Genomic DNA, 12,859 nt, shown 5'->3' with positions numbered 1-12,859 from the left:
AGGGGCAAACTGGCTCCCTTTAGAGATTACTAGAAATTTAACTGGAAAATTAAATAAAAAACTGATCAACTTGGTGGCAGTGATATTCACTTTGCAGAGAGCAGATCAGGCTTTGCTAGAATCAACAACAGGCTATAAAGGAAATGGAAAAAGACATTACAATCTATGGATGATAATTTACCTCTATAGTTCTAACATGCAGATTGCAAATATGAGACAGTCTAACTAAGCTCACTGGTGACAACACCCACCACCATTTTTTAATCTCTGGTAAGCTAAGGCATCACCAGAAACAAGTTTCCAGGGAAGCAAAGTGCATCCTGCTCAACCAAAATAATTTAGGCACAACACAAGAATGTTCTCACAGCATCATTTTGGGAATTAATGTCATATATTAAAGGAAAACTCAAAGACTTTGAGACCAACCTGAGCAACTTGTCTTAGTTACAGTTACTACTGCTAACAAAATGCCATGACCAAAAGCAAGCTGGGGAGGAAAGGGTTTATTTGGCTAACATTTCCACATGTAGTTTATTACTAAAGGAAGCCAGGACAGGAACTCAAGCAGGGCAAGAACCCAGAGGCAGAAGCTGATGCAGAGGTCATGGAGGGGTGCTGCTTACCAACTTGCTTCCCCTGGCTTGCTCAGTCTGCTCTCTTATACAACCCAGAACCATCAGCCCAGGGATGACCCCACCCACAAGGGGCTGGGCCCTCCCCCATCAGTCATTGAGAAAATACCCTACAGCTGGATCTTACGGAGGCGTTTTTTTTTTCTCAACTGGAGTTCGCTCCTTTCAGATGACTCTAGCTTGTGTCAAGCTGACACAAGACTACAGACAGCAGAGCAACACAATCAGACCCTGTCACACAGCAAAGCAAAACTAGCAAAAACCAAAACTCAAACCATAGGAAGACATGATTCAAACAAACAAGCTAACAGATAACTTAAGGAGCTAGAAAAGGAACAAACCAATCAGAAAAGTATTAAGGAGAGAAGGAACTAAAGCAGAAACAAACAAAATTAGGACAAGAAAGTAAAATCAACAATATTAAAAATAAGGGGGGGGGATTAGAGTCAAATAAATAAAATCAGAGACAATAAAAGGAAGTATTTATTACAAATGATGACCTAGAAATACAAAGGATTAGTAGGAACTATTACAAACAACTATTCACCCACAATCTGGAAAACCTAAAAAGATGGATAAACTTCTAGCTGAACCATGAAAAAGAGAAAATCTAAATTAATCAACAACAAGCAACACTTAGTAACAAAAAAGAACTCACTGCTCAATTTTACCAAACCTCTAAAGTCTATAACACTAGACAGTCTTAACCCACTCTACAAACTTAAAAGGGGAAGGAATTCTCTCAAACTCATGTACAAGATCACATTACCTTGACACCAAAACCAGACAAGGACACGGACACACACACACACACACACACACACACACACACACACAAAATTACTGACTACTATCTCTGATGAACACAACTCGTAAACCTTCTTAGTACTTTAGTACTTAGTACAATCCCAACCTACAGCACATTAGAATGATTATAAATCGTGACCAAGACCCAGCCTCTGAGTACATATGGTTCAAGATGTGCAAGTCAGTGAGTATGTGCATCACACCAGCAAAAAGAGGGACAATAGACAAAGAAAAGATAGTTAATGTAATTCAAGAGGTATGGTGGTTTACTGAGGGAGGAGGACTGTTGTGAGCTTCATTCAGATTCAGGCCAACTGGGTTACAGAATGAGATTCTGAAAAAACAATAACAAAATCAACCATTTCCACAATAAAAGCTCTGATTAATTAGACATATAGAAAGATTACATCACACACAGTTAGGGTCATGTATTCCAAATACACAGCAAACAACATAGCCAATGGAAAAAGTCAAATCCACTTTCCCTAGGATCTGAAGACAGACAAAGAGGCTCTCTATTACAAACTCTGTATGGAACTGTAAGGTTCCAACTCTGTATGGAACCTAGCCAAAGCAGTTATGCAAGAGAAAGACAGATCATCCAAACAAGAAAGGAGGAAGTAAAATTAACCATCTGTAAATGACATGAACTCATAGGTAGAAAGTCCTCAAGACTTCACCCAGAACAATTAGAATTGATAAATTCAATAAATGGTCATGATACAAGATCAATTTAAAAAAAAAAAAAAAAAACAGTGCTTCTTTATCAAGAAACTTGCTGAGAAAGTAATCTATTCACGATAGCTACAAAACAATATAAGAACTAGAAATAAATTTAACCAAGTATGTGAATAATCTCTACAATGAAAATTATAAAACACCAGTTAAAGAAACTCAAGATACACAAAGAAAAGGAAGAGAAAAAGATACCTCCTCTCAAAGAAAGATATCCCATATTCATGGATTAGAAGCACATTGTTCAAATGACTACACCAGCCAAAGCAATATGCAGAGTGTACACAATCCCTCCCCAAATACTAACAGAATCTATTTCTTCACAGAAATAGAAAACAAAACCAGAAAAAGCTTACATAATTCACAAAGTATCCACAAAAGCCAAAGCAACTGTTAAGCAAAAAGAACATACCTGGAGGCATCATACACTCTAAAAAAAAATACTCACTCCCAAGTCAGCTTAATACAGGCACAGATCAACAGCACAGAATAAAGAACTCAGAGAAAGCCACCTACAGCCAGGTGACTTGCAACACAGCAGGAATAATGAATACCCAGTGTGCTGTGGAATAATCCTTCTGTATACTCGAACTGGTTTAATAAAAAGCTGACAGGCTAGGAGCCAGGCAGGAAGTATAGGCAGGACAACAAGACTAAGGACGCTGGGATGAAGCAGGACAGAGTCAGAGGAGAGAGACGCCAGCAGAAGCAGAGGAAAGAGGAAATGTAGAAAATGAGGTAACAAGCCTTGAGTCATGTGGCAGAGGGAAGATAAGAAATATGGGTTAATTTAAAGGTAATAGTTAGCTAGTAACAAGCCTGAGCTACTGGCCAACCATTTTGTAATTAACATAAGCCTCGGTGTGTTTTGGAGCTGCTGGAGGGACAGAAACTTCAACCTACACTAATGGAGAAGGAAAATTATCAATAGATATCGTTGGGGAAGCAGACACTCACTGCAGTAGGACTGAACTAGCTGTTTAGCACCCTACACAAAGAAACATGACAAAGTAACTAAGACACTAGGCTGGGAAAGCAGGAAGTAACAAACAAGATGACATCAAACCAAAAAGCTTTTAACTATAAAGGCAGCCATGGGCACAATCAGAAATAACCTACTAGTGGGAGAAAATGTTTCAAAATATCTTTTAGTTAAAATCCAAAAGATATGGAACTCAACTCCAAAGCAAGCAAAACTTCTCAAAAGAAAATAGAAAAGTAATCAACAAATGTGGGGGAAAAATGAGAACCACTACTAAACATCATTAAAAAATGCCAACTAAACTACAAGACGACACCACTGTCCCTCCATTTAAAACACTGTTACCAAACAGGTAAGAGGGGGAGTGAATATTGATGAGAATATGGAGAAGAAGGAACTTTCATACTCTGCTGGTAAAGTGTGAATTACTGTCCACGATGGACACAGCATGGATGCTGACAACTCCATTATCGTCTACATACATAGGAAAACTCACTGTGCTTAAGAGAATCCTGCATCTTCATGATTCCTGCCACACTATTCACAACAGTCAAGAAGGGATCAACTTGGGTGTCCATCCCTATACAAGTGAGTAAAATGTGGCACATACACATAATGGAAAATGTTTACCCATAAAAAAATGAAGGATATCCTATCACTTGCCTAACACACACACACACACACACACACACACACACACACACACACACACACACACACTTCTTCCCACTTAAATGAATGTGGATACTATTTAATTTAAAGAAGAAAAAAAAAAAAAAGGCTGATTTCATGTAAGTAGAGACCAGTGCTTCCCAAATGCAGAAGATAGGTATGGAGGAGGACGGTCAGTAGGTACAGAGGATAGCTGCATAGCATCCTTTATCATAATTGGATAACTATGGTTGACAATATTTATTTCAGGAAGACTTACTGGAGAGAGAGAATTTTGCACATTCTCAGCAGCACAAAGCAGAGTTGGACATGATGGCTGTGCCAATCACTCTTCTATGCATCACATACTATATATGCATGCAGGTGCTGAGACACCATGCTGTATGCAACCAGTATGGCCCAACCTCTCACTGGCCCTGGGATAGCTGGCCCTACCCCTTGCTGGAGACTGCAGGATGAGATATTCCCCACCCACACTTGGGAGAGATGGCCCCACCCCTCACCACAGGCATGAAAGAGCTGGCCCAGATGGCATGGGCCTAGGAGAGATGGCTCCTCCCCTTGCTAAAGGGGGCAGTCCCAGTGGGCCAAACTAACCAGCTCTGCTACCACCTAGACCCACATCCTGGGCCTTGGGTTGGCCCACCCTAACATCTACCCATCTATGACCTGCTGTTGCACGTGAAGGGACTGGTTCTGAGGATCAATAGCCATAGGATCTCCGTAACTTGGGGCAACAGCAGGACATCCTAAGACTTTTGGTGAGGGTCCAGGGATGATGGCGTGCCAGAGGCCTTGAACCAGACCAATGACTCATTGCAATGAACATCTTACAGGTGGGGTGTTGTGTGATATTTTGTTTATGTTCTGACAAATAAGCTTGCCTGGAGATCAGAGGGCAGAACTAGCTACTAGTTAACCACAGAGGCCAGGCAGTGGTGGCACACTTTTAATCCAACGATTTTGGATGAGGAAGCAGGAAAATCAGGAGTTCGAAGCCACCCTGGGCTACAAGACTGAACCAATCTAAAAGAGAAACAGAGCTGGGTGGTGGTAGTGCACACCTTTAATCCCACACTAGGGAGGTGGAGGCAGGAATATAAGGCAAGTGGAGACAGGATCTCCCCCCCCCCCATTCAGTCTGAGGATTCAGAGAGGTAACAAGTTTCTAGTGGCTGTTACTCTGCTTCTCTGATCTTTCATCTTTCACCCTCGATATCTGACTCCTATTTTACAGAGAACTATGACGATGAAAAGGCTTAACCTGTGGAACATTCCTGGAACAGCATCTACTGTTCAGTTACATTAGGACTGCTATGACAAGCCCTTTCATTACTATCTGAATGTTGCTTACAGTGCCTTGTTGAAAGGTTTTCAAATGTCCATATATTACACACAGCTTGGGAAAGAGAGCTGTTTGTGCCCAACAGACAAATGCCACTTAGGTGTTTAGATATTTGTTCAATTTGACCTTTACTGTGTTGTTTAAGAAACAATAGTTCTGCCAGGAGGTGGCAGCATACACCTTTAATTCCAGTACTCGGAAGGCAGAGGCAGGTAAATCTCTGTGAGTGGGAGGCCAGCCTGGTCTACAAAGCTAGTTCCAGGACAGCCAGGGCTGCACAGAAAAACCCGGTCTCAAAAAACAGAAGGCAACTCTCACTATCTTTTGGTTGACTTTTCCCCCCTAGATTTATTTATTTATTATGTATACAGTGTTCTATCTGCAAATGTCTGCATGGAAGAAGAGGGTACCAGATCTCATTACAAATGGTTGTGAGCCACCATGTGGTTGCTGGGAATTGAACTCAGTACCTCTAGAAGAGCAGCCAGTGCTCTTAGCCACTGAGCCATCTATCCAGCCCTCTTGGTTGATTGTTAATTGACAGCAAGAAGTTGAAGATAGATTTAAGTGACACTCATTCTCTTGATTAGAAAAATAAATTTAAAACTCCCAATAATTCCAGATCTAGGCAGTTAACAAAGGGTATTTACCAAATACCACAAGTTACCTGGTGCTTAGCTCTAGAATAACAAGCTCATTTCCTATCAATTCCTATACCCATCTCCATTCTTCTCTATTTAAAGCTGGGAAGGACCCAGAAATAAAACGACGGTCCTTATGAATATCAACATAGCCTGCCTGTCTACCTTCCTTACCACTAGGCAAGTCACAGCTAAAAAGCTTTGAAAGCTGTGACACCATCAGCCCACGCAACCTTACCTGGGTCTCCACTACTTGGAGATCAGTGTCTCACCGGGACTTCTAAAATATCCACCACACCACCTTCAACAAATCCACACTAACCCAAACCCAGCACCCATCTCCTCAAGGCAGAACAGTTGCTTTCACCTGGGGACAGTAGAAAAGCCCATTCAGCAGAGCTTCTACAAAGGACTGTATGCTGCTGCCTCCCTCAAGCCCTGAAATTGTCATGTGCCTATTTGGAAAAACACGCCAGATCCTTTCTTGAAAAAAATGGCTTAGTTGTAGGCGGACACCCAACCTTCATTTCCACAGAGCACTTAACCTGACACCTACTGTCACGGGCTAAATACTCACAGTGACCAACCACAGTAACACTCAGCAAAGACTCCTAAATCAATGTACAAACCACAAAAATACAAGTCCAAATGGCCATCAGCTTAGAGCCTCAGCAGCATTTTTTCCATGGCAGGTGTCAGGCTGCAGTGGTTCAAAGCGCTGACCACAAGTTCTGTGACCCTGGAAGAGGTGACAGGCCTCTGTGCTTCAACCTTCTCATCTATAAAGATGGGCATAACTGCCTCCCTTGACATTGCAATATAAACTACACTTTACACTTAGAAGAGAGTTTACAATACAGCAAACACTGTCCTTACTACTACTCAAAGTCCACGCCTAAGGCGGCCATCTATTCCTTGGCTTCTATGATCTGCTGTCACTCTCCTCTTAGTTTACCTCCTCTGTCACTTCTGCTTCCTAAATGTAGAGGAAGCAGAAAGTCCACCCTCAAAGCTCTGACGCACTGTGTGTCTGTCTCTCTTAGAGTTACACTGTCTAAAGCGAATCTCATTTCATGATTTCTCGGGTGTTCAAAGATCTGGTGATTTGCAACTTGCCAGTTTGAACTATGATGACTCACTGTGTGCTGTGTTCACCTAGGCTGGCTGCACCGCAGTGGTGCAGCACAGAGTGGTGAAGGCTGACCTAAATGGAGGGACAAGAGTCTAAGCCAGCACTTCTCAACCCGTGGGTCGTAGCCCTTTGGGGTTACATACCAGCTATCCTGTATATTAGATATTTGCATTATAATTCATAACAGTAACAATGAAATCATTTTATGCTCGGGGGAGTCACCACAACATGAGGGTCTGTATTAAAGGGTCACAGCATTAGGAAGTTAAGAACCTTCTAAGGTTCTAAGGTCTAAGCTTCCTGGATTAAATGCAAATGTGAAAGCCAGAGAGAGGGGGGCTGGATACATAGCAAACAGAACGCATCACAAGTAGAATGCATCTCCAATCACTTTCGTGGCCGTGGACAAATTATTTGATTTATTTATAAATAATGATAATTTGTCCATGGCCACAAAACTGGGTTATCATGAGCAAAAAAAAAAAAAGAAAGAAAAAAGAAAAGGTACAAAACATGTCTTGGGCCTGAAAGTGCTTGGGTGATGAGCTTCAAGTACCTCAATCTCATATGCAGTTTGGTTGACTGGTTTGTTGTGGCCTAGTTTGGGCACATGCAGGCTCAATCCAGGTTCCATCCAATGAGATCCTGACCAGCTCCAATCATTCCCTTAGGCCCTTTAGGCTACAGAGCTTTAAAAAAATTGAGGTATAAACAGATGTAAGTGGAGAGTAGGTATTTTTCTAACATGGTCATAGCTTTCATCAGCTCCGTGATAAGCAAGTGGTCTATAATTCCACTTCCTCTCTTCCTAAGTGATTTCCACACCTTTCCTAGTAGAGCACTGAACAAGTTATAATATTAAAGTCTCTCTTTCTCTGAAATGCTACCTTTCAGTATACCCATCTCTATTCTCAATAATGTCATATTGCTCCTTCAAAACAATAGTGACACTATCACCTTTTATTGACAGACCACAGCTATTGTTCAAAGTCCCAGTATTGTGGTTGGGCAGTCAAGCTTCTACCTCTTGGTCATAATTAACTTGTCCAACTTCACACCCTTCATGAATGGCCCTAAAGGAGTCCCTAGCCAAAGAGGAGCTCCAGGCAGCTTTCCTCCACAGCTCACGCTACATGCATAGTGTGCCTCTTCACAACACTGTCTTCAGTGCCATTTCTGAGTAAGCCAGTGCCCTTCAATAGCATTTACTACACAGGCTGGCCTACTAACATATGTGCAGATGGCCATGCAACAGGTTTTCAACCCCCGCATTCTGACATGATTGGGCTGGACCACTTCTGATATAGAGAGTTGTCCTGTGCAATGTAAGATATCACAGTATTTTAGGTATCTGGACATTCCACTGCTCTGAGAGAGTGGAGGGGATGCTCACTCCCATTTGCCATTCTCCGATTTAATGTGACAAATATATTAAATGTCCCTGCTAAACAATACATTCTTTCAAGATCTTTGTTTTATATTCTCAATATAACTCATGAAAGGATTTAAATAAATATTTTTTCCCTGCTAAACTTTCTTAAATTAGTAGACTGAATAGCCTAAATACTAGTTTTAAATACTTTACATTATTACCAACTATTAGGACATAAAGAAATGAAAGATAGTAGTTAGACATTACAATAGAAATTACAGTCATATTAGATATGTTTTAAAAATTGAGCAGATATATTTTAGACAGGTCATCTTCAAACCCTTCAGAGATCTACCGAATATGGCATTTAAAATGTTTTTTTTTTTTTTTTTTTTTTGGTTTTTCGAGACAGGGTTTCTCTGTGTAGCTTTGCGCCTTTCCTGGAACTCACTTGGTAGCCCAGGCTGGCCTCGAACTCACAGAGATCCGCCTGGCTCTGCCTCCCGAGTGCTGGGATTAAAGGCCTGCGCCACCACCGCCCGGCGGCATTTAAAATGTTTTAATAACTTAGAAATTTTTCTTTTTTGAGACATGTCGGCTCCTGGCAGTACCAATCTACTTCAGAGAAAATATGGGCATTGAAGAAACTGCATATGGAGTTAATTTTCATTGTGGCAAAAGTTAGCCACTGGACAACAAAGTATCCTCGAATCAACAGGAAAAAATGGACAGACAGAACACGAAACAAAGGACTACCAATTCCTGCCAAAACAAGTGTGGTTATGGCTTTATCAAAAGGCATCTTCTGAGGTCAGGACAATATGGCACCATCCCTGAAGTGGCCTTCACAATCTGGAAAAGGTACAGTGTCCTTTTCTTCGAAGACAGCTGAACAGGCAGTGGGCCGATGGCTTCTGGTGTGCAATGGAACAACAACTGAAAGCTCATGCCTCTCAATAGTAGACTGGCATTTAATAGAGGGATGTGGAGAAAAAGGGGATGCTGAGATGAAGCCATATATACACAGCCAAGAAGAATGGACAGCTGAATTCAAAAACCATCAACAATTTCCAGAATTTAAAATCCTGAATCATGACATGACATTAGTGGAATTCAGGTGTTTCTGGTACATGGACTGCTCTCACCCAATGTGAGGTTGAACTGTTGACCTTGTGTACAACCTACTTCACAAATGAGTCTGTCAGATACAATAAGCCTATAGGCTGAAGATGATGCCCCAACACTGCGGAGAAACCTCAGGTGACTGTCCAGGCAGCTGGCTGTTTCTGTCAACTCACAAAATTTTTGGAAGTTGCTTTTGTGCACTTCCTGTTTTTATTTTTGTTAGCTAATATTATTTCCTTCTTGGGTCTCTGAGGGAGTTGAAGATTAGTTAGTTATAGTTGAAGATTAATTAGGATAGAAAGTGAATTAGATACATTTTGGACTTACTAAAATAGGATAGATAAGGGAATTATTTTCTCTGATTTGTCAAATACAAATGGACCAGACATCGTTTAGGTATTTGCTACTTGTATATATTGTATATAGTTATTGTACTTTTGTATATAGTTTTTCTTTTGTTAGTTATAATCTTTTGCCTTTTTTTTCTTTTTATTAAAATAGAAAAGGGGAAATATGGTGATATTTTATTTGTACTGAAATGTAATTTTAATTTTATGTTAATAAATAAAGTTGCCCTGGGGTCAGAGCTATTAGAGCGATAGCAAGAGCGTGATGGTTAGAAGAGCTAGGTAGATTTCTGTGTGTTCAGGGATACAGCCAGTATTGGAGACATATGCCTTTAAGATCTGGAGGGCGGTACTTACAGGCAGTGATGAGGCAGTCATGTGGTTGGGTTTAGAACCAATGAGAAGGCAGAACAGAAAGACTATTTAAACACAGAAAAACAGGAAGTAGCTCTCTCTCGGGGAAGTTAGGAGCACTGCAGGAGGTAAGATTTTATCTCTGAGCTCTGACCTCTCGGCTTTCTCTCTTTTACATTGGCTCTGTGTTTTTTATTTTAAAAAGACGATTGGATACATCTACACCTAAAACTACCACATTTCTAAACATTCATTAAACTTAAAACACTAAATTCCAACCTTAAACAAAGCATGACAGGCAAAAACTGCTTTCATAATATCTTTCTAAATTTGAACAAATATTATGAGTTACAGCTGTGTCCCAAAAGAAATAGTCCTAGCATTATAAAGGTTAACTAGACAATATCTTTTCCTATCACATACAAAAGAGTAACAATGTATGTTAAAAGAGCCAATGGTATGGCTCAACAGATAGAGGCACTTATACACAGGCTTGACTCCGTGGGTTCAATCCCTTAGGCCCCATAACAAAAATAAAACAATGTATCTTCTACCTTCTTCACTCAGCCTGTGTTTTTATTACCCAAGTTAAACATTTAGTCAAGACCAGTTAGCAGAGGCAAGAGTTCAAGCTAAGGCCGTAGATTCTAAATGCTTACTATACATTGAGTCTTCGGGCTCCCTTCTTTTCAGACAAACTAAATTAAGCTCAAGGAAAATAATAAAGACTAAAAGTGTTCTTTAAATCCTCAACAGAAGGCTGGTGAGCTATCACAGTGGGTAAAAGCACTTGTCACTAAGCCTGAGGACCTGAGTTTCACCCCTGGGACCATGATGGAAGCAGAGAACTGACTCCTGAAAATTGTTCTCTGCCCTCCAGATGCACTACAGCAATTGTACCCACAGACACAAATAAATCTTCTTAAAATGTATTTTTTTCTTTTCTTTTCTTCCTTTCTTTCTTTCTTTTCTCTCTCCCTTCCTTCCTACCTTCCTTCTTCCTTCCTTCTTTCTTTCCTGCTCTCTCCCTTCTTCCTTCCTTCTTTCTTTCTCTTTCTCTCTCTCTCTCTCTCTCTCTCTCTCTCTCTCTCTCTCTCTCTCTCTCTCTCTCTCTCTCTCTAACATTCCCAGTGGATTCTAATGTGAACCCAGAGCTGATAGCTACTGCTCCAGATGGGTTCAAAACCTTCATGTCCTTATATAGTAAATGTAAAAGGCTATTCCTAAGAAGACTTTACATCCTATGGAATGACTGATAATTCTCTAACTTGCCAGTACTAAACAGAACCTGAGGTTAAGCACCCATGACCAAGGCACTCATGTAAAGTTCCTGGGCTATTTTATGACTCTTGTGGCTAGGGACTTACATTCCTCTTTACTCGATGAAGTTACATTCAGTTCTGTCGGAAGTGACTGCTGACTGGGACTAAGAGTTGGCGTGGTTATGGAGGTATTGTTGTTGTCACTGGTGGTCTCTTCAGAAAACAAATCTGATTGGCTGTTACTTGTACTTGGGGCAGAATCATCGTCTGGTTGTTTCTTTTGAAAATCTAAAGAGAAAAGGAGGTAAGAAAGCTGGTTTAATTGAAGAGCTTATAGCCAGAGTAGTCACTATAAAACATTTATGTTAGTACAATGTTACATGCAACAGCAACAAAGGCTAATGTGGGTAATTAAAAGAAAAGCATGGAAGTAAATCACCAATTAAAAAACAAACCAAATATACAACCAAATGAATGATTTATAGAAAATGACTTAAGTTGAACTTTAAATTTATAAATTAAAGCCCTTTGTTGTTCAGATGACGGTAGGCACTGACTTCAACACTGAACTTTGAAAACCAAGATGCATGTTAGCATTTCAGAGTAATCAGTAGAAAGAGGAAAAAGAAGACTAAAAGTGGTTGACACTAACAGTTGAGAGATCAGAAGGAAAATGGCAGCACAGAAAACAGCACAAAAAAAAAAAAAAACCATTTTAAATGGCAGGAATTGTATATCATCACGTATATCATCAGTGATGTGGATAAACATAAAAGAAATGAACCTAACAGCAAAGAAAAGGGCAGATGAAGGAAACGGGCTCCAGTTAGTTTACAACCGACAAAGACACAAGGAGGCGGTTTTCTAGTTAGTGGTCTCTGATTTTCTAAGTTGATGATGGGAACACAAATGTACTGTTACAATATTCTCTGTATAATTTCATTTTAAAAACTTCTAGCTCTTGTGTGAAGTACAGACTGCATTTATCAAGTTGAAGAAATGATCTTTACAATTCCACATGGTCTTACATTGGAAGGAGAGAAGCCACAGCTATCATGTTCTTTAGCCTTATCAGAACCACTACATCTTAAGCCAGTAGTGTAACAGCTAGCATCTATGACACAATGAGTGTGTCTGCAGAGCTCATTCACATCAGTTCTCAGACAACTCAGAAGCATAGGTAACACTACTTGGTTTGTAAGTAATTAACAGCAAGGGATGAGCAGAGCGATTTGGACTGACAACAGCTCATGGACAGCACAGGGTGTAGAGGGAAGCACACACCAGGAAGAGCCTCAGGTTAAGCCCCACCCATTTCCAGCACTGTTTCTTTTCTGTATTTCTCCTAGCCACTTTCTTATTCAATGTTGTGACATTTTTCAAAATGATTTATTTATCTCATTATTGTATAGTATTTATCAAAAATGCTACATAGAATAAAATATTGCCCTTC

At 40.3% G+C, this 12,859-nt stretch overlaps 1 protein-coding gene across 2 annotated transcripts in view; it reads right to left on the bottom strand.

The window, feature by feature from the left end:
- Nucleotides 1–12,859, bottom strand: part of Zfand3 (zinc finger AN1-type containing 3) — a 247,165-nt gene that overhangs the window by 66,016 nt on the left and 168,290 nt on the right. For both annotated transcript variants that reach the window (XM_028885047.2, XM_037200116.1), the window contains one exon: nt 11,512–11,694. In XM_028885047.2, the coding sequence (XP_028740880.1) occupies nt 11,512–11,694 (183 nt within the window). The remainder of the gene's footprint in view (nt 1–11,511; nt 11,695–12,859) is intronic.

This window comes from Peromyscus leucopus, chromosome 16_21 (assembly GCF_004664715.2).
Source record: "Peromyscus leucopus breed LL Stock chromosome 16_21, UCI_PerLeu_2.1, whole genome shotgun sequence".
Classification (NCBI taxonomy): Eukaryota; Metazoa; Chordata; class Mammalia; order Rodentia; family Cricetidae; genus Peromyscus; species Peromyscus leucopus.
This window is presented reverse-complemented; position numbering and strand designations above follow the sequence as displayed.